The sequence below is a fragment of the Oncorhynchus nerka genome, linkage group LG14, assembly GCF_034236695.1.
Source record: "Oncorhynchus nerka isolate Pitt River linkage group LG14, Oner_Uvic_2.0, whole genome shotgun sequence".
NCBI classification, from domain to species: domain Eukaryota; kingdom Metazoa; phylum Chordata; class Actinopteri; order Salmoniformes; family Salmonidae; genus Oncorhynchus; species Oncorhynchus nerka.
Window position 1 is genome coordinate 11,265,651 of NC_088409.1, and position 22,583 is coordinate 11,288,233.

The 22,583-nt window shown below is 46.3% G+C and overlaps 2 protein-coding genes across 9 annotated transcripts in view; one reads left to right on the plus strand and one right to left on the minus strand.

Moving 5' to 3' along the window:
• LOC115120067 (zinc finger protein ZFAT-like) overlaps nt 1-19,819 on the plus strand; it is a 41,854-nt gene extending 22,035 nt beyond the window's left edge. For 4 of the 8 annotated variants that reach the window (XR_010465694.1, XR_010465692.1, XR_010465695.1 and 1 more), the window contains exons 12-14: nt 13,858-13,946; nt 14,159-15,067; nt 17,546-18,394. Coding sequence is in view for 3 of the 8 variants with exons in the window: in XM_065027373.1 (XP_064883445.1) it covers nt 13,858-13,946; nt 14,159-14,297; nt 18,094-18,218; nt 18,304-18,424; nt 18,564-18,709; nt 18,899-19,126 (848 nt within the window). In the remaining 5 variants the exon portion in view is untranslated. Of the gene's footprint in view, nt 1-13,857; nt 13,947-14,158; nt 15,068-17,545; nt 18,425-18,563; nt 18,710-18,898 lie in introns of those variants that run through there. The other 4 variants (XM_065027373.1, XM_065027374.1, XM_065027372.1 and 1 more) reach the window with 2 other exon arrangements.
• On the minus strand, nt 19,820-22,353 carry rbfa (ribosome binding factor A). The gene is made up of 7 exons (XM_029646474.2): nt 22,011-22,353; nt 21,753-21,783; nt 21,405-21,575; nt 20,993-21,105; nt 20,711-20,795; nt 20,564-20,613; nt 19,820-20,479 (listed from the first exon to the last, which is right to left on the minus strand). Exons 1-7 carry the CDS (start codon nt 22,253-22,255, stop codon nt 20,107-20,109), a joined length of 1,068 nt encoding a protein of 355 aa, XP_029502334.1. The 5' UTR covers nt 22,256-22,353; the 3' UTR covers nt 19,820-20,106.
• Nucleotides 22,354-22,583: the final 230 nt, after the last annotated feature.

The window sequence follows — 22,583 nt, forward strand, 5'->3', positions numbered from 1 at the left end:
TATGTCCCTCCATACTGTAGGGTTAGGTATGTACCTCCATACTGTAGGGTTAGGTATGTACCTCCATACTGTAGGGTTAGGTATGTCCCTCCATACTGTAGGGTTAGGTATGTCCCTCCATACTGTAGGGTTAGGTATGTACCTCCATACTGTAGGGTTAGGTATGTACCTCCATACTGTAGGGTTAGGTATGTACCTCCATACTGTAGGGTTAGGTATGTACCTCCATACTGTAGGGTTAGGTATGTCCTCCATACTGTAGGGTTAGGTATGTACCTCCATACTGTAGGGTTAGGTATGTTACTGTAGGGTTAGGTATGTACCTGTGATTACAGCGCTGGGAGTATTGTCATCCTGTCTCTGTCCCTCCATACTGTAGGGTTAGGTATGTACCTCCATACTGTAGGGTTAGGTATGTACCTCCATACTGTAGGGTTAGGTATGTACCTCCATACTGTAGGGTTAGGTATGTACCTCCATACTGTAGGGTTAGGTATGTACCTCCATACTGTAGGGCATACTGTAGGGTTAGGTATGTACCTCCATACTGTAGGGTTAGGTATGTACCTCCATACTGTAGGGTTAGGTATGTCCCTCCATACTGTAGGGTTAGGTATGTCCTCCATACTGTAGGGTTAGGTATGTACCTCCATACTGTAGGGTTAGGTATGTCCCTCCATACTGTAGGGTTAGGTATGTACCTCCATACTGTAGGGTTAGGTATGTCCCTCCATACTGTAGGGTTAGGTATGTACCTCCATACTGTAGGGTTAGGTATGTACCTCCATACTGTAGGGTTAGGTATGTACAGAGTGTGATTCAAGCGCTGGTGAGTATTGTCATCCTGTCTCTGTCCCTCCATACTGTAGGGTTAGGTATGTCCCTCCATACTGTAGGGTTAGGTATGTACCTCCATACTGTAGGGTTAGGTATGTACCTCCATACTGTAGGGTTAGGTATGTACCTCCATACTGTAGGGTTAGGTATGTACCTCCATACTGTAGGGTTAGGTATGTCCCTCCATACTGTAGGGTTAGGTATGTACCTCCATACTGTAGGGTTAGGTATGTACCTCCATACTGTAGGGTTAGGTATGTACAGAGTGTGATTACAGCGCTGGTGAGTATTGTCATCCTGTCTCTGTCCCTCCATACTGTAGGGTTAGGTATGTACCTCCATACTGTAGGGTTAGGTATGTACCTCCATACTGTAGGGTTAGGTATGTCCCTCCATACTGTAGGGTTAGGTATGTACCTCCATACTGTAGGGTTAGGTATGTACCTCCATACTGTAGGGTTAGGTATGTCCCTCCATACTGTAGGGTTAGGTATGTACAGAGTGTGATTACAGCGCTGATGAGTATTGTCATCCTGTCTCTGTCCCTCCATACTGTAGGGTTAGGTATGTACCTCCATACTGTAGGGTTAGGTATGTACCTCCATACTGTAGGGTTAGGTATGTACCTCCATACTGTAGGGTTAGGTATGTACCTCCATACTGTAGGGTTAGGTATGTACCTCCATACTGTAGGGTTAGGTATGTACCTCCATACTGTAGGGTTAGGTATGTCCCTCCATACTGTAGGGTTAGGTATGTACCTCCATACTGTAGGGTTAGGTATGTACCTCCATACTGTAGGGTTAGGTATGTCCCTCCATACTGTAGGGTTAGGTATGTCCCTCCATACTGTAGGGTTAGGTATGTACCTCCATACTGTAGGGTTAGGTATGTACCTCCATACTGTAGGGTTAGGTATGTACCTCCATACTGTAGGGTTAGGTATGTCCCTCCATACTGTAGGGTTAGGTATGTCCCTCCATACTGTAGGGTTAGGTATGTACCTCCATACTGTAGGGCATACTGTAGGGTTAGGTATGTACCTCCATACTGTAGGGTTAGGTATGTACCTCCATACTGTAGGGTTAGGTATGTACCTCCATACTGTAGGGTTAGGTATGTCCCTCCATACTGTAGGGTTAGGTATGTCCCTCCATACTGTAGGGTTAGGTATGTACCTCCATACTGTAGGGTTAGGTATGTCCCTCCATACTGTAGGGTTAGGTATGTACCTCCATACTGTAGGGTTAGGTATGTACAGAGTGTGATTACAGCGCTGATGAGTATTGTCATCCTGTCTCTGTCCCTCCATACTGTAGGGTTAGGTATGTACCTCCATACTGTAGGGTTAGGTATGTCCCTCCATACTGTAGGGTTAGGTATGTACCTCCATACTGTAGGGTTAGGTATGTACCTCCATACTGTAGGGTTAGGTATGTCCCTCCATACTGTAGGGTTAGGTATGTCCCTCCATACTGTAGGGTTAGGTATGTACCTCCATACTGTAGGGTTAGGTATGTACAGAGTGTGATTACAGCGCTGATGAGTATTGTCATCCTGTCTCTGTCCCTCCATACTGTAGGGTTAGGTATGTACCTCCATACTGTAGGGTTAGGTATGTACCTCCATACTGTAGGGTTAGGTATGTACCTCCATACTGTAGGGTTAGGTATGTACCTCCATACTGTAGGGTTAGGTATGTCCCTCCATACTGTAGGGTTAGGTATGTATTGTCATCTCCATACCCTCCATACTGTAGGGTTAGGTATGTACCTCCATACTGTAGGGTTAGGTATGTCCCTCCATACTGTAGGGTTAGGTATGTACCTCCATACTGTAGGGTTAGGTATGTACCTCCATACTGTAGGGTTAGGTATGTACCTCCATACTGTAGGGTTAGGTATGTCCCTCCATACTGTAGGGTTAGGTATGTACCTCCATACTGTAGGGTTAGGTATGTACCTCCATACTGTAGGGTTAGGTATGTACCTCCATACTGTAGGGTTAGGTATGTACCTCCATACTGTAGGGTTAGGTATGTACCTCCATACTGTAGGGTTAGGTATGTCCCTCCATACTGTAGGGTTAGGTATGTCCCTCCATACTGTAGGGTTAGGTATGTACCTCCATACTGTAGGGTTAGGTATGTCCCTCCATACTGTAGGGCATACTGTAGGGTTAGGTATGTACCTCCATACTGTAGGGTTAGGTATGTCCCTCCATACTGTAGGGTTAGGTATGTACCTCCATACTGTAGGGTTAGGTATGTACCTCCATACTGTAGGGTTAGGTATGTCCCTCCATACTGTAGGGTTAGGTATGTACAGAGTGTGATTACAGCGCTGAGGAGTATTGTCCCTCCTACTGTAGGGTTAGGTGTCCCTCCATACTGTAGGGTTAGGTATGTACCTCCATACTGTAGGGTTAGGTATGTCCTCCATACTGTAGGGTTAGGTATGTACCTCCATACTGTAGGGTTAGGTATGTCCCTCCATACTGTAGGGTTAGGTATGTCCCTCCATACTGTAGGGTTAGGTATGTACAGAGTGTGATTACAGCGCTGTAGGGTTGTCATCCTGTCTCTGTCCCTCCATACTGTAGGGTTAGGTATGTACCTCCATACTGTAGGGTTAGGTATGTCCCTCCATACTGTAGGGTTACCTCCATACTGGGGTTAGGTATGTACCTCCATACTGTAGGGTTAGGTATGTAGGGTTAGGTATGTACTCCATACTGTAGGGTTAGGTATGTCCTCCATACTGTAGGGTTAGGTATGTACCTCCATACTGTAGGGTTAGGTATGTACCTCCATACTGTAGGGTTAGGTATGTCCCTCCATACTGTAGGGTTAGGTATGTCCCTCCATACTGTAGGGTTAGGTATGTCCCTCCATACTGTAGGGTTAGGTATGTACCTCCATACTGTAGGGTTAGGTATGTCCCTCCATACTGTAGGGTTAGGTATGTACCTCCATACTGTAGGGTTAGGTATGTCCTCCATACTGTAGGGTTAGGTATGTCCCTCCATACTGTAGGGTTAGGTATGTACCTCCATACTGTAGGGTTAGGTATGTACCTCCATACTGTAGGGTTAGGTATGTACCTCCATACTGTAGGGTTAGGTATGTCCTCCATACTGTAGGGTTAGGTATGTCCTCCATACTGTAGGGTTAGGTATGTACCTCCATACTGTAGGGTTAGGTATGTACCTCCATACTGTAGGGTTAGGTATGTACCTCCATACTGTAGGGTTAGGTATGTCCTCCATACTGTAGGGTTAGGTATGTACCTCCCATACTGTAGGGTTAGGTATGTCCCTCCATACTGTAGGGTTAGGTATGTCCTCCATACTGTAGGGTTAGTATGTACCTCCATACTGTAGGGTTAGGTATGTCCCTCCATACTGTAGGGTTAGGTATGTCCCTCCATACTGTAGGGTTAGGTATGTACCCTCCATACTGTAGGGTTAGGTATGTACCTCCATACTGTAGGGTTAGGTATGTCCCTCCATACCATACTGTAGGGTTAGGTATGTACCTCCATACTGTAGGGTTAGGTATGTACCTCCATACTGTAGGGTTAGGTATGTCCCTCCATACTGTAGGGTTAGGTATGTACCTCCATACTGTAGGGTTAGGTATGTACCTCCATACTGTAGGGTTAGGTATGTACAGAGTGTGATTACAGCGCTGGTGAGTATTGTCATCCTGTCTCTGTCCCTCCATACTGTAGGGTTAGGTATGTCCCTCCATACTGTAGGGTTAGGTATGTACCTCCATACTGTAGGGTTAGGTATGTACCTCCATACTGTAGGGTTAGGTATGTACCTCCATACTGTAGGGTTAGGTATGTACCTCCATACTGTAGGGTTAGGTATGTCCCTCCATACTGTAGGGTTAGGTATGTACCTCCATACTGTAGGGTTAGGTATGTACCTCCATACTGTAGGGTTAGGTATGTACAGAGTGTGATTACAGCGCTGGTGAGTATTGTCATCCTGTCTCTGTCCCTCCATACTGTAGGGTTAGGTATGTCCCTCCATACTGTAGGGTTAGGTATGTACCTCCATACTGTAGGGTTAGGTATGTACCTCCATACTGTAGGGTTAGGTATGTACCTCCATACTGTAGGGTTAGGTATGTACCTCCATACTGTAGGGTTAGGTATGTCCCTCCATACTGTAGGGTTAGGTATGTACCTCCATATACTGTAGGGTTAGGTATGTACCTGTACCTCCATACTGTAGGGTTAGGTATGTACCTCCATACTGTAGGGTTAGGTATGTCCCTCCATACTGTAGGGTTAGGTATGTCCCTCCATACTGTAGGGTTAGGTATGTACCTCCATACTGTAGGGTTAGGTATGTCCCTCCATACTGTAGGGTATGTCCTCCATACTGTAGGGTTAGGTATGTACCTTAGGTATGTACCTCCATACTGTAGGGTTAGGTATGTACCTCCATACTGTAGGGTTAGGTATGTCCTCCATACTGTAGGGTTAGGTATGTACCTCCATACTGTAGGGTTAGGTATGTCCCTCCATACTGTAGGGTTAGGTATGTACCTCCATGTAGGGTTAGGTATGTACTACTGTAGGGTTAGGTATGTACCTCCATACTGTAGGGTTAGGTATGTACCTCCATACTGTAGGGTTAGGTATGTACCTCCATACTGTAGGGTTAGGTATGTACCTCCATACTGTAGGGTTAGGTATGTCCCTCCATACTGTAGGGTTAGGTATGTCATCCTCCATACTGTAGGGTTAGGGGTATGTACCTCCATACTGTAGGGTTAGGTATGTCCCTCCATACTGTAGGGTTAGGTATGTCCCCATACTGTAGGGTTAGGTATGTCCCTCCATACTGTAGGGTTAGGTATGTACCTCCATACTGTAGGGTTAGGTATGTCCCTCCATACTGTAGGGTTAGGTATGTCCCTCCATACTGTAGGGTTAGGTATGTACCTCCATACTGTAGGGTTAGGTATGTACAGAGTGTGATTAGGTATTGTCATACTGTCGTCTCCATACTGTAGGGTATTGTCATCCTGTCTTAGGTGTCCCTCCATACTGTAGGGTTAGGTATGTCCCTCCATACTGTAGGGTTAGGTATGTACCTCCATACTGTAGGGTTAGGTATGTCCCTGTAGGGTTACTATGTACCTCCATACTGTAGGGTTAGGTATGTACCTCCATACTGTAGGGTTAGGTATGTACCTCCATACTGTAGGGTTAGGTATGTCCCTCCATACTGTAGGGTTAGGTATGTACCTCCATACTGTAGGGTTAGGTATGTCCTGTCCCTCCATACTGTAGGGTTAGGTATGTCCCTCCATACTGTAGGGTTAGGTATGTCCCTCCATACTGTAGGGTTAGGTATGTCCCTCCATACTGTAGGGTTAGGTATGTACCTCCATACTGTAGGGTTAGGTATAGGGTATGTCCCTCCATACTGTAGGGTTAGGTATGTACCTCCATACTGTAGGGTTAGGTATGTACCTCCATACTGTAGGGTTAGGTATGTCCTCCATACTGTAGGGTTAGGTATGTACCTCCATACTGTAGGGTTAGGTATGTACCTCCATACTGTAGGGTTAGGGTTAGGTATGTACCCATCCATACTGTAGGGTTAGGTATGTACCTCCATACTGTAGGGTTAGGTATGTCCCTCCATACTGTAGGGTTAGGTATGTACCTCCATACTGTAGGGTTAGGTATGTCCTCCATACTGTAGGGTTAGGTATGTCCCTCCATACTGTAGGGTTAGGTATGTACCTCCATACTGTAGGGTTAGGTATGTACCTCCATACTGTAGGGTTAGGTATGTACCTCCATACTGTAGGGTTAGGTATGTACCTCCATACTGTAGGGTTAGGTATGTACCTCCATACTGTAGGGTTAGGTATGTACCTCCATACTGTAGGGTTAGGTATGTCCCTCCATACTGTAGGGTTAGGTATGTCCCTCCATACTGTAGGGTTAGGTATGTACCTCCATACTGTAGGGTTAGGTATGTCCCTCCATACTGTAGGGTTAGGTATGTACAGAGTGTGATTACAGCGCTGGTGAGTATTGTCATCCTGTCTCTGTCCCTCCATACTGTAGGGTTAGGTATGTACCCTCCATACTGTAGGGTTAGGTATGTACCTCCATACTGTAGGGTTAGGTATGTACCTCCATAGGTATGTACCTCCAGGGTTAGGTATGTACCTCCATACTGTAGGGTTAGGTATGTACCTCCATACTGTAGGGTTAGGTATGTACCTCCATACTGTAGGGTTAGGTACCTCCATGTAGGGTTAGGTATGTCCCTCCATACTGTAGGGTTAGGTATGTACCTCCATACTGTAGGGCATACTGTAGGGTTAGGTATGTACCTCCATACTGTAGGGTTAGGTATGTACCTCCATACTGTAGGGTTAGGTATGTACAGAGTGTGATTACAGCGCTGGTGAGTATTGTCATCCTGTCTCTGTCCCTCCATACTGTAGGGTTAGGTATTCCATACTGGGGTTATATGTACCTCCATACTGTAGGGTTAGGTATGTACCTCCATACTGTAGGGTTAGGTATGTACCTCCATACTGTAGGGTTAGGTATGTACCTCCATACTGTAGGGTTAGGTACTGTAGGGTTAGGTATGTCCTCCATACTGTAGGGTTAGGTATGTCCCCATACTGTAGGGTTAGGTATGTACCTCCATACTGTAGGGTTAGGTATGTACCTCCATACTGTAGGGTTAGGTATGTACCTCCATACTGTAGGGTTAGGTATGTACCTCCATACTGTAGGGTTAGGTATGTACCTCCATACTGTAGGGTTAGTTATGTACCTCCATACTGTAGGGTTAGGTATGTACCTCCATACTGTAGGGTTAGGTATGTACCTCCATACTGTAGGGTTAGGTATGTACCTCCATACTGTAGGGTTAGGTATGTACCTCCATACTGTAGGGTTAGGTATGTACCTCCATACTGTAGGGTTAGGTATGTACCTCCATACTGTAGGGTTAGGTATGTACCTCCATACTGTAGGGTTAGGTATGTACCTCCATACTGTAGGGTTAGGTATGTCCCTCCATACCAGGGTTAGGTATGTACTCCATACTGTAGGGTTAGGTATGTACCTCCATACTGTAGGGTTAGGTATGTACCTCCATACTGTAGGGTTAGGTATGTCCCTCCATACTGTAGGGTTAGGTATGTACCTCCATACTGTAGGGCATACTGTAGGGTTAGGTATGTACCTCCATACTGTAGGGTTAGGTATGTACCTCCATACTGTAGGGTTAGGTATGTACCTCCATACTGTAGGGTTAGGTATGTCCCTCCATACTGTAGGGTTAGGTATGTACCTCCATACTGTAGGTATGTCCTCCATACTGGTTAGGTATGTACCTCCATACTGTAGGGTTAGGTATGTACCTCCATACTGTAGGGTTAGGTATGTACAGAGTGTCCATACTGTAGGGTTAGGTATCTGTCCCTCCATACTGTAGGGTTAGGTATGTACCTCCATACTGTAGGGTTAGGTATGTACCTCCATACTGTAGGGTTAGGTATGTCTGTCCTCCATACTGTAGGGTTAGGTATGTACCTCCATACTGTAGGGTTAGGTATGTCCTCCATACTGTAGGGTTAGGTATGTCCTCCATACTGTAGGGTTAGGTCCCTCCATACTGTAGGGTTAGGTATGTACCTCCATACTGTAGGTATGTACCTCCATACTGTAGGGTTAGGTATGTACCTCCATACTGTAGGGTTAGGTATGTACCTCCATACTGTAGGGTTAGGTATGTACCTCCATACTGTAGGGTTAGGTATGTACCTCCATACTGTAGGGTTAGGTATGTACCTCCATACTGTGTACTGTAGGTTAGGTATGTACCTCCATACTGTAGGGTTAGGTTGTACAGAGTATGTACCTCCATGAGTAGGGTCATCCTGTCTCTGTCCCTCCATACTGTAGGGTTAGGTATGTACCTCCATACTGTAGGGTTAGGTATGTACCTCCATACTGTAGGGTTAGGTATGTACCTCCATACTGTAGGGTTAGGTATGTACCTCCATACTGTAGGGCATACTGTAGGGTTAGGTATGTACCTCCATACTGTAGGGTTAGGTATGTACCTCCATACTGTAGGGTTAGGTATGTAGGTATCCATACTGTAGGGTTAGGTATGTGTAGGGTTAGGTATGTACCTCCATACTGTAGGGTTAGGTATGTACCTCCATACTGTAGGGTTAGGTATGTCCCTCCATACTGTAGGGTTAGGTATGTACCTCCATACTGTAGGGTTAGGTATGTACCTCCATACTGTAGGGTTAGGTATGTACCTCCATACTGTAGGGTTAGGTATGTACCTCCATACTGTAGGGTTAGGTATGTACAGAGTGTGATTACAGCGCTGAGGTTTGTCATCCTGTCTCTGTCCCTCCATACTGTAGGGTTAGGTATGTGATTACAGCGCTGATGAGTATTGTCTCCATACTGTAGGGTTAGGTATGTACCTCCATACTGTAGGGTTAGGTATGTACCTCCATACTGTAGGGTTAGGTATGTACCTCCATACTGTAGGGTTAGGTATGTACCTCCATACTGTAGGGTTAGGTATGTACCTCCATACTGTAGGGTTAGGTATGTACCTCCATACTGTAGGGTTAGGTATGTACCTCCATACTGTAGGGTTAGGTATGTACCTCCATAGTGTAGGGTTAGGTGATGAGTATTGTCATCCTTAGGTCTGTCCCTCCATACTGTAGGGTTAGGTATGTACCTCCATACTGTAGGGTTAGGTATGTACCTCCATACTGTAGGGTTAGGTATGTACCTCCATACTGTAGGGTTAGGTATGTACCTCCATACTGTAGGGTTAGGTATGTACCTCCATACTGTAGGGTTATACTGTATGGTATGTACCTCCATACTGTAGGGTTAGGTATGTACCTCCATACTGTAGGGTATGTACCTCCATACTGTAGGGTTAGGTATGTACCTCCATACTGTAGGGTCCCTCCATACTGTAGGGTTAGGTATGTACCTCCATACTGTAGGGTTAGGTATGTACCTCCATACTGTAGGGTTAGGTATGTACCATACTGTGGGGTTAGGTATGTACCTCCATACTGTAGGGTTAGGTATGTACCTCCATACTGTAGGGTTAGGTATGTACCTCCATACTGTAGGGTTAGGTATGTCCCTCCATACTGTAGGGTTAGGTATCCATACTGTAGGTATGTCCTCCATACTGTAGGGTTAGGTATGTACCTCCATACTGTAGAGTTAGGTTAGGTATGTACCTCCATACTGTAGGGTCAGGTATGTACAGAGTGTGATTACAGCGCTGGTGAGTATTGTCATCCTGTCTCTGTCCCTCCATACTGTAGGGTTAGGTATGTACCTCCATACTGTAGGGTTAGGTATGTACCTCCATACTGTAGGGTTAGGTATGTATGTAGGTATGTACCTCCATACTGTAGGGTTAGGTATGTACCATCCATACTGTAGGGTTAGGTATGTACCTCCATACTGTAGGGTTAGGTATGTACCTCCATACTGTAGGGTTAGGTATGTACCTCCATACTGTAGGGCATACTGTAGGGTTAGGTATGTACCTCCATACTGTAGGGTTAGGTATGTACCTCCATACTGTAGGGTTAGGTATGTACCTCCATACTGTAGGGTTAGGTATGTACCTCCATACTGTAGGGTTAGGTATGTACCTCCATACTGTAGGGTTAGGTATGTCCCTCCATACTGTAGGGCCAGGTATGTACCTCCATACTGTAGGGTTGTATGTACCTCCATACTGTAGGGTTAGGTATGTACCTCCATACTGTAGGGTTAGGTATGTACCTCCATACTGTAGGGTTAGGTATGTACAGAGTGTGATTACAGCGCTGGTGAGTATTGTCATCCTCCATACTGTAGGGTTAGGTATGTACTCCATACTGTAGGGTTAGGTATGTACCTCCATACTGTAGGGTTAGGTATGTCCCTAGGTATGTACCTCCATACTGTAGGGTTAGGTATGTACCTCCATACTGTAGGGTTAGGTATGTACCTCCATACTGTAGGGTTAGGTATGTACCTCCATACTGTAGGGTTAGGTATGTACCTCCATACTGTAGGGTTAGGTATGTACCTCCATACTGTAGGGTTAGGTATGTACCTCCATACTGTAGGGTTAGGTATGTACCTCCTCCCTCCATACTGTAGGGTTAGGTATGTCCCTCCATACTGTAGGGTTAGGTATGTACCTCCATACTGTAGGGTTAGGTATGTACCTCCATACTGTAGGGTTAGGTATGTACCTCCATACTGTAGGGTTAGGTATGTACCTCCATACTGTAGGGTTAGGTATGTACCTCCATACTGTAGGGTTAGGTATGTACCTCCATACTGTAGGGTTAGGTATAGGTATGTACCTCCATACTGTAGGGTTAGGTATGTACCTCCATACTGTAGGGTTAGGTATGTACCTCCATACTGTAGGGTTAGGTATGTCCCTCCATACTGTAGGGTTAGGTATGTCCTCCATACTGTAGGGTTAGGTATGTACCTCCATACTGTAGGGTTAGGTATGTACCTCCATACTGTAGGGTTAGGTATGTCCTCCATACTGTAGGGTTAGGTATGTACCTCCATTACTGTAGGGTTAGGTATGTCCCTCCATACTGTAGGGTTAGGTATGTACCTCCATACTGTAGGGTTAGGTATGTACTCCATACTGTAGGGTTAGGTATGTACCTCCATACTGTAGGGTTAGGTATGTACCTCCATACTGTAGGGTTAGGTATGTACCTGATTACAGCTGTAGGAGTATTGTCAGGTATCTGTCCCTCCATACTGTAGGGTTAGTAGGGTTAGGTATGTACCTCCATACTGTAGGGTTAGGTATGTACCTCCATACTGGGTTAGGGTTAGGTTATGTACCTCCATACTGTAGGGTTCCCTCCATACTGTAGGGTTAGGTATGTACCTCCATACTGTAGGGTTAGGTATGTACCTCCATACTGTAGGGTTAGGTATGTCCCTCCATACTGTAGGGTTAGGTATGTACCTCCATACTGTAGGGTTAGGTATGTACCTCCATAGGTTATGTACCTCCATACTGTAGGGTTAGGTATGTACCTCCATACTGTAGGGTTAGGTATGTACCTCCATACTGTAGGGTTAGGTATGTACCTCCATACTGTAGGGTTAGGTATGTACCTCCATACTGTAGGGTTAGGTATGTACCTCCATACTGTAGGGTTAGGTATGTACCTCCATACTGTGGGTTACAGCGCTGTAGGGTTAGTATTGTCCATCCTGTCAGTCCCTCCATACTGTAGGGTTAGGTATGTACCTCCATACTGTAGGGTTAGGTATGTACCTCCATACTGTAGGGTTAGGTATGTACCCTCCATACTTAGGGTTAGGTAGTACCTCCATACTGTAGGGTTAGGTATGTACCTCCATACTGTAGGGTTAGGTATGTCCTCCATACTGTAGGGTTAGGTATGTACCTCCATACTGTAGGGTTAGGTATGTACCTCCATACTGTAGGGTTATGTCCCTCCATACTGTAGGGTTAGGTATGTACCTCCATACTGTAGGGTTAGGTATGTACTGTAGGTATGTCCTCCATACTGGGGTTAGGTATGTACCTCCATACTGTAGGGTTAGGTATGTGTCCTCCATACTGTAGGGTTAGGTATGTACCTCCATACTGTAGGGTTAGGTATGTACCTCCATACTGTAGGGTTAGGTATGTACCTCCATACTGTAGGTTAGGTATGTAGAGAGTGTGATTCATACTGGTGAGTATTGTCATCCTGTCTCTGTCCCTCCATACTGTAGGGTTAGGTATGTCCTCCATACTGTAGGGTTAGGTATGTCCCTCCATACTGTAGGGTTAGGTATGTACCTCCATACTGTAGGGTTAGGTATGTACAGAGTCCATGACTGTAGGGGTTAGGTATGTACCTCCATACTGTAGGGTATGTTATATGTGTCCTCCATACTGTAGGGTTAGGTATGTACCTCCATACTGTAGGGTTAGGTATGTCCCTCCATACTGTAGGGTTAGGTATGTACCTCCATACTGTAGGGTTAGGTATGTACCTCCATACTGTAGGGTTAGGTATGTACCTCCATACTGTAGGGTTAGGTATGTACCTCCATACTGTAGGGTTAGGTATGTACCTCCATACTGTAGGGTTAGGTATGTCCCTCCATACTGTAGGGTTAGGTATGTACCTCCATACTGTAGGGTTAGGTATGTACCTCCATACTGTAGGGTTAGGTATGTACAGAGTGTGATTACAGCGCTGGTGAGTATTGTCATCCTGTCTCTGTCCCTCCATACTGTAGGGTTAGGTATGTACCTCCATACTGTAGGGTTAGGTATGTACCTCCATACTGTAGGGTTAGGTATGTACCTCCATACTGTAGGGTTAGGTATGTACCTCCATACTTTAGGGTTCGGTATGTCCTTCCATACTGTAGGGTTAGGTATGTCCCTCCATACTGTAGGGTTAGGTATGTACAGAGTGTGATTACAGCGCTGATGAGTATTGTCATCCTGTCTCTGTCCCTCCATACTGTAGGGTTAGGTATGTACCTCCATACTGTAGGGTTAGGTATGTACAGAGTGTGATTACAGCGCTGGTGAGTATTGTCATCCTGTCTCTGTCTCTCCATACTGTAGGGTTAGGTATGTACCTCCATACTGTAGGGTTAGGTATGTACCTCCATACTGTAGGGTTAGGTATGTACCTCCATACTGTAGGGTTAGGTATGTACAGAGTGTGATTACAGCGCTGGTGAGTATTGTCATCCTGTCTCTGTCCCTCCATACTGTAGGGTTAGGTATGTACAGAGTGTGATTACAGCGCTGGTGAGTATTGTCATCCTGTCTCTGTCCCTCCATACTGTAGGGTTAGGTATGTACCTCCATACTGTAGGGTTAGGTATGTACAGAGTGTGATTACAGCGCTGGTGAGTATTGTCATCCTGTCTCTGTCCCTCCATACTGTAGGCAAGCAGTTCCAATGTACAGAGTGTGATTACAGCGCTGCACAGAAACCTCTACTGGTACGACACATGGAGCAGCACGCCTCTTTCAAGGTAATCAGAAGAGGAGGGCCGTCTCTCTATATAAAGCTTTTATAATACAGTCACTAGCATCAATGTATGAACACCAGCCTCTAACAGGTTCAACTTCCACTACCATGAAATACATTTGGACAGCTTAAGGGAGCAGCACAATGTTCCCTCAGAAAAAAAAGGACCCTTTCTAGTCTTCATTATTGAAGCCCATTGAAATGTGTTTTCCACAGCCCTACCGCTGCGGCCACTGTCACTACTCCTGTAACATAGCAGGACCCCTGAAGAGACATTACAGCAAGAAGCACCCCAACCAGGAGTACTGTAACGCAGGGCCTGGGCCAGCCACCTCTGAGGCTGTGGAGCAGCAAGGTGAGTCACTCAGCAGAGTCACACCGATCTCTGTGTCTCATACTGTACCAACCAGGAGTACTGTAACGCAGGGCCTGGGCCAGCCACCTCTGAGGCTGTGGAGCAGCAAGGTGAGTCACTCAGCAGAGTCACACCGATCTCTGTGTCTCATACTGTACCAACCAGGAGTACTGTAACGCAGGGCCTGGGCCAGCCACCTCTGAGGCTGTGGAGCAGCAAGGTGAGTCACTCAGCAGAGTCACACCGATCTCTGTGTCTCATACTGTACCAACCAGGAGTACTGTAACGCAGGGCCTGGGCCAGCCACCTCTGAGGCTGTGGAGCAGCAAGGTGAGTCACTCAGCAGAGACACACCGATCTCTGTGTCTCATACTGTACCAACCAGGAGTACTGTAACGCAGGGCCTGGGCCAGCCACCTCTGAGGCTGTGGAGCAGCAAGGTGAGTCACTCAGCAGAGTCACACCGATCTCTGTGTCTCATACTGTACCAACCAGGAGTACTGTAACGCAGGGCCTGGGCCAGCCACCTCTGAGGCTGTGGAGCAGCAAGGTGAGTCACTCAGCAGAGACACACCGATCTCTGTGTCTCATACTGTACCAACCAGGAGTACTGTAACGCAGGGCCTGGGCCAGCCACCTCTGAGGCTGTGGAGCAGCAAGGTGAGTCACTCAGCAGAGTCACACCGATCTCTGTGTCTCATACTGTACCAACCAGGAGTACTGTAACGCAGGGCCTGGGCCAGCCACCTCTGAGGCTGTGGAGCAGCAAGGTGAGTCACTCAGCAGAGACACACCGATATCTGTGTCTCATACTGTACCAACCAGGAGTACTGTAACGCAGGGCCTGGGCCAGCCACCTCTGAGGTTGTGGAGCAGCAAGGTGAGTCACTCAGCAGAGACACAGTTAGCAGACGCTCTTATCCAGAAAGACTTAGTCAATGTATTCAACTAAGTTTAATAGGGAAAAACAAGTATTGTTGTCTCTACCTTCTTGCCCATTGTGCTGTTGTCTCTACCTTCTTGCCCATTGTGCTGTTGTCTCTACCTTCTTTCCCATTGTGCTGTTGTCTCTACCTTCTTGCCCATTGTGCTGTTGTCTGTGCCCAATCATGTTTGTACCCTGTTTTGTGTTGCTACCATGCTGTGTTGTCATGTGTTGCTGCCTTGCTATGTTGTTGTCTTATAGGTCTCTCTTTATGTCGTGGTGTGTTTTGTCCTATATATATATATATATATATATATATATATACTGCTCAAAAAAATAAAGGGAACACTTAAACAACACAATGTAACTCCAAGTCAATCACACTTCTGAAATCAAACTGTCCACTTAGGAAGCAACAATGATTGACAATAAATTTCACATGCTGTTGTGCAAATGGAATAGACAACAGGTGGAAATTATAGGCATTTAGCAAGACACCCACAGGTGGGTACCACAGACCACTTCTCAGTTCCTATTCTTCCTGGCTGATGTTTTGGTCACTTTTGAATGCTGGCGGTGATTTCACTCTAGTGGTAGCATGAGACGGAGTCTACAACCCACACAAGTGGCTCAGGTAGTGCAGCTCATCCAGGATGGCACATCAATGCGAGCTGTGGCAAGAAGGTTTGCTGTGTCTGTCAGCGTAGTGTCCAGAGCATGGAGGAGCTACCAGGAGACAGACCAGTACATCAGGAGACGTGGAGGAGGCCGTAGGAGGGCAACAACCCAGCAGCAGGACCGCTACCTCTGTGCAAGGAGGAGCACTGCCAGAGCCCTGCAAAATGACCTCCAGCAGGTCACAAATGTGCATGTGTCTGCTTAAACGGTCAGAAACAGACTCCATGAGGGTGGTATGAGGGCCCGACGTCCACAGGTGGGGGTTGTGCTTACAGCCCAACACCGTGCAGGACGTTTGGCATTTGCCAGAGAACACCAAGATGGGCACCCTGTGCTCTTCACAGATGAAAGCAGGTTCACACTGAGCACACGTGACAGAGTCTGGAGACGCCGTGGAGAACATTCTGCTGCCTGCAACATCCTCCAGCATGACCGGTTTGGCGGTGGGTCAGTCATGGTGTGGGGTGGCATTTCTTTGGGGGGCCGCACAGCCCTCCATGTGCTCGCCAGAGGTAGCCTGACTGCCATTAGGTACCGAGATGAGATCTTCAGACCCCTTGTGAGACCATACGCTGGTGTGGTTGGCCCTGGGTTCCTCCTAAAGCAAGACCATGCTAGACCTCATGTGGCTGGAGTGTGTCAGCAGTTCCTGCAAGAGGAAGGCATTGATGCTATGGACTGGCCCGCCCGTTCCCCAGACCTGAATCCATTTGAGCACATCTGGGACATCATGTCTCGCTCCATCCACCAACGCCACGTTGCACCACAGACTGTCCAGGAGTTGGCAGATGCTTTAGTCCAGGTCTGGGAGGAGATCCCTCATGAGACCATCCGCCACCTCATCAGGAGCATGCCCAGGCATTGTAGGGAGGTCATACAGGCACGTGGAGGCCACACACACTACTGAGCCTCATTTTGACCTGTTTTAAGGACATTACATCAAAGTTGGATCAGCTTGTAGTGTGGTTTTCCACTTTAATTTTGAGTGTGACTCCAAATCCAGACCTCCATGGGTTGATAAATTTGATTTCCATTGACCTGGAATCAGTCTTTACTCAGTAGAACAGAGGACCTGGAATCAGTCTTTACTCAGTAGAACAGAGGACCTGGAATCAGTCTTTACTCAGTAGAACAGAGGACATGGAATCAGTCTTTACTCAGTAGAACAGAGGACATGGAATCAGTCTTTACTCAGTAGAACAGAGGACATGGAATCAGTCTTTACTCAGTAGAACAGAGGACCTGGAATCAGTCTTTACTCAGTAGAACAGAGGACCTGGAATCAGTCTTTACTCAGTAGAACAGAGGACATGGAATCAGTCTTTACTCAGTAGAACAGAGGACATGGAATCAGTCTTTACTCAGTAGAACAGAGGACATGGAATCAGTCTTTACTCAGTAGAACAGAGGACCTGGAATCAGTCTTTACTCAGTAGAACAGAGGACCTGGAATCAGTCTTTACTCAGTAGAACAGAGGACCTGGAATCAGTCTTTACTCAGTAGAACAGAGGACCTGGAATCAGTCTTTAAAGTGTCCTATATCTCTAGGTGGAGTGAAGTGTTCTGTATCTCTAGGTAGAGTGAAGTGTCCTGTGTGAGACTGTCCTGTATCTCTAGGTGGAGTGAAGTGTCCTGTATCTCTAGGTGGAGTGAAGTGTCCTGTGTGTGACTGTCCTATATCTCTAGGTGGAGTGAAGTGTCCTGTGTGTGACTGTCCTGTATCTCTAGGTGGAGTGAAGTGTCCTGTGTGTGACTGTCCTATATCTCTAGGTGGAGTGAAGTGTCCTGTATCTCTAGGTGGAGTGAAGTGTCCTATATCTCTAGGTGGAGTGAAGTGTCCTATATCTCTAGGTGGAGTGAAGTGTCCTGTGTGTGACTGTCCTGTATCTCTAGGTGGAGTGAAGTGTCCTGTGTGTGACTGTCCTGTATCTCTAGGTGGAGTGAAGTGTCCTATATCTCTAGGTGGAGTGAAGTGTCCTATATCTCTAGGTAGAGTGAAGTGTCCTGTGTGTGACTATGTCCTATATCTCTAGGTGGAGTGAAGTGTCCTGTGTGTGACTATGTCCTATATCTCTAGGTGGAGTGAAGTGTCCTGTGTGTGACTATGTGCTATATCTCTAGGTGGAGTGAAGTGTCCTGTATCTCTAGGTAGAGTGAAGTGTCCTGTGTGTGACTATGTCCTATATCTCTAGGTGGAGTGAAGTGTCCTGTGTGTGACTATGTGTACGGTACCAAGTGGGAGATGAACAGACACCTGAAGAACAAGCATGGCCTCAAAGTGATTCAGAGTGACGTGCTTGGTCTCAACCAATGGGAGGTAAGGTTTCATACTCTCCTATATATATGGTCAATATTAAGATGTTTTTCTATGTCTAGAAACCGTGTTGTGTGTGTGTTCTGAGGTGGTGGAGCAGTCGGTGGAGGAGCCCCTTACCCAGTACCTCCACATCACTGAGACAGAGGACCCTCAGGGTACTGAAGCTGCCGTGTCGGCCCTCCAGGATCTCAGGTTCACAGAGAACGGTTAGGACAAGTTAGCCTGATCCCAGATCTGTTTGTACTCTTGCCAACGCCATTTGGCTCCTTGTCAAGCCACATACAACAGAGTGATATATCCTTGGTGTCCCTCACTGTGTTTAATGTATTGGAATGCTCTGCTTAGGGGTGGTGGCGACCACCACAGAAGGGCTGGATCCCACAGCGGTTAACATCCTGCAGCAGATCATTGAGCTGGGGGCAGAGTCTAATGATGCCACAGCAGCCTCCATGGTGGCCATGGTCCCTGGCAGAGTGACCGTGGTGGAGCAGGTAAGAGCAGTGTCAAAAGTAGTGCACTATAAAGGGAATAGGGTGCCAATAGTGCACTACTTTTGACCAGGGCCCTCTGGTCAAACTTAGTGCACTATAAAAGGGAATATGGTGCTTGGGCCCTTGTCAATAGGGAATATGTTGCCATTTAGGACATACCACTCCAATCCTCTTTCCAACATCTTCCAGGTGGCTGAGGAGGAGGAGCCGGGGAGCCACACTGTGATGATCCAGGACCCCTTCCAGCAGGCAGCCTCCATGGGGCTGGGTGAGGAGCACCATCTGGTGGTGTCGTCTGATGATGTGGAGGGCATGGAGACGGTCACGGTGTACACTCAGGGAGAGGACGCCTCCCAGTTCATCGTCTATGTCCAAGAGGCTGTGCAGACCGAGGAGCATACTGTGGAATCTATCTGAGCGTTGGTGCAGGCATGGAGGAGCAGTCAACAGTTTCATCCCGGGTCATTCAGTAGGTGGAAGACATTTTTAACACGGGGAGATATTACCTGAACTTGTCCAATTAGAACACAGATGTATTGTTCCGTTGCTAGACATTTTTCTAGTGTGCCCTATTGAACTCCACCCTGGCTTGCTCTATGAAACCCACAACCAATCTCCAATGGCTTTGATTGGAATAACATAGTGGCTTGAAATGTATCATTTCATCGCTTCTGCCTTTTCTCTGTGATTAGCATATCCTTACGTTAATACAACTTAATATATCAAAAGGCTTTTCTTAGAAAACAAGATTTTGGAATGTACTTTTTATACAAGTGTATAAGTCATTTAGTAAGGGGATAATTCAAATAGTCATGGCGGGATTCAATCTGTAACGCTGTGGACAATGAGCCTTTGTTACCGCGTTCACAGAGATCACATTCAAGGCAAACGCCTTGCATCTCGGCCTTTTACTTAACTTACAACATAGTTGCAGTTTTTGCATGATGTGCCTTCAATGTTTACAACGGATCATTTACAGGACTGGATTCTTTATAGGACTAGATTGGTGATCATGTTTTTCTATATACACCCCCCATCCTGTTGACTAATATTTCTACACCTATTGGAATGGTAGTCAGTGAACAATTAAACGTATCATGAAAAACTCAATACCTTGAAAGTGTTTATTGACATGAACAATTCACCCATGTCTGATCTCTGGTGTAAAACTACCAAAACACACATGTAAGGAGAGGGGATCTCCAGTACACTGGTCATTCATGTTGCCTTCCAATGCTCCTCGGAAGTGAGAAATAAAAGGTTCCGACGGTGAAACAAACCACTTGGAACGACTCTCCCAAGTTGGACTTCCGAATAGGAAAGTCTGATGGAGATGATAACCGGGATTACAAGTTGTGATGTTTCGTCACTGACATTTCACCTTTTCAACTAAGGATCTAGGACTTCCTGCTCTCCTCAGCCATGAGTTCTCGGACCTGGTCGTCTTCCTGGCTGAATGCCCGGCCGTCCTCCTCCTCCCTCTCCTGACCCTGGCTGTGCCTGGACAGAAGGTACTCCTTAGGAGTGATGTCATCATCAACGGGCCGTTTCGACTTCTTCTTCTTCTCCATTATCTTCTGCTTCCTGTACTCTGCCAGCACCTCCAGCTGCTGCATTGTGAGCTCTGGTGCCAGGCTGTTTGAGGTAGTGTCTTTGACCCTCAGTTTGTAGTCCAGGATCTGTTTGTTGAGAGCGTCGTGGTCAACCCCAAACAGCACAGGTTTTTTAGATGTGGTGGGCTGTCCTGATTCCACTACATGTAGTTGTTCTCTGGAAGAAATTAGATGTATTAAGTCTACTTCAAAAATTCACTTGACTGTATTTACTATTTGAGCCCCAGTCAGACTTTCTCACCCCAGACCATCTTCAGGACCAAAGTCAGCCATCTTGAGTAGGTTTTCAACCTAACAGCACAGTCCACAAGCACAAAGTCCATCAGCACACTCTTTCATAAAATGTTGAATATCGTTTGTGTTCTAATGAATATGAAATGCCAATTACCTCAGACATGGCTGCGTACTGTTTATCCTTTATGAAAACCAAAGGAGGGACACCACCAAGGGTTTGATGAGCCATAATGAGGTACCTGTTAACAACAGAACAGCACGGGGGTTCTCTCTAACATCATCCTGAAACAACCTAGCCCGAGTGTCAGTCTCCGTGTGCTATCCTGCCAACTCCTTGACATGGACCGTTGGCAAGAACACATAGATCTGGAACCAGGCTAGAAACAATCACCACAGAAAGAGAAGAGTACTGCTATTTTCCTGAGAGAGTGCTTACCTTATACGAGGGCTGCTCTTGTCCAGTGCTTGTTGAATCTGGTCATCCCTCTCTGACACACCACTGGTTTTCCAATAGACCCGGCAACTAGAGAAGTCTGCAGGCAGTGACACCTGATGTGACACACGCGCAATATTATAAAAACTCAAACGGAAGGACTTTGCATTTTGGCGCCTTCCATGCAGTGCTGAGAGGGATAGAATGTACACAATACTAGCACCAATTTTATGAAGCTACCTTGCATTACCAAAATGTCATTGAATATTTCAGTCCAAGCTGAAGTACTTCCTAGCCTAGTCCCAGATCGGCAAGTGCTCAATGCTGTCATTGTCCAGCCAAACATGACAATGAGTGACAGGGAGTTGGCGTGATTGCACAAACACACAGACACTCAAGGCTAGGTTATTCCTACCCTTGAGATGTCCACACTGTAGTTGTAGACCTCATAGTTGACTTCAGGGGAGCTCAGTAGATCAGTGATGGCCTTGTACAGGATGGAGTTGAGGACTCTGGTGCGCATGTTGTCCTCTTGGCTTCGTTTCTTAGGTGGCTTCAGAGCACTGAACTGACTGGACGGTGGCCCCTGTCAGAATTACACAAAGGTTAAGGTGTGAAACCGGATACATCAAGCCTGAGTGCCAGTCTGTTTCTACTGTCTTGACAACTCCTATGGAATTGTTATGCCAATGACAACAGATCAGGGACCAGGCTGAGAATAAGCATAATTACAATCTAAATCATGACATGACAGTGTACCAACCTGGGGTGGTGTTTCATACCAGAGCTTCTTCCTGTTGAAGACATGCAATGAAGAAAACGTTACTCAAGTCATAGCAGAAGAGGAGCCTGGTACCTGATCCGTTTGTGCTCATGCTAACAACGTGTTATTGTCGAGCCAAACATGCTTGGCGTGACAAGGATTTGACATGACGTCTCAAACAGACTAGCAAGACATGATGAATCAAATCAGACAACTCAGGGCTTGCTACCAAAACGTCAAACCATAACGTTCTCTTACTTTGTTTTGTTGACAAACTTCCTCAACAGGTTTTTACCAGCACACTTGGAAGAAGTGTGAAAATCTCTTCTGTCATGACAAACTGATGAGACAGAACGGCGCTCGCGGTTCAAATGATGGACTCGATGCTGAGGATCAAGTTCGACACTGCCGCTGGTCCGTTTCATCATAGCCATACAACTGCTCGCGTAATGCTGAAGAACTAGACATTGTTTTACTCTTGAGTATGATTTAATTCCAAACATAATTCATATGTTACTCAAACCTTTTTAAAAAATGCTAGTGATTTCCTACGGTCGCACACCAGCTACCTAGCTAGCATGTATATAAACATCACTGCACAACTAGTAATGTCTGTCTGAAGAATGGGTTAAGGCAGAAGCAATCGTTGTCAAAGCGACTTATTTTTGGGTATTGTGGCAAACAAATGTAATAGGTGTAGGCCGCCACCTACTGTATTGGCTGTGTATCCGCCTACTATTCTGTAGTATGTATTCAATACACTTTGTGAAACAATTACCCTACCAACTAACCCTGCACCCATTAAAACCTCACCACTACTTTTAAACCTAC

Excerpts from the sequence above, each read along its gene's own strand:
- rbfa (XM_029646474.2), bottom strand. The coding sequence starts at position 22,255 with ATGTTTGGAATTAAATCATACTCAAGAGTAAAACAATGTCTAGTTCTT. Across the intron at positions 21,576-21,752 it reads GGTATGAAACACCACCCCAG|GGGCCACCGTCCAGTCAGTT; the intron begins GTTGGTACACTG and ends TAATTCTGACAG. Across the intron at positions 20,480-20,563 it reads GGTCCTGAAGATGGTCTGGG|AGAACAACTACATGTAGTGG; the intron begins GTGAGAAAGTCT and ends AATTTCTTCCAG.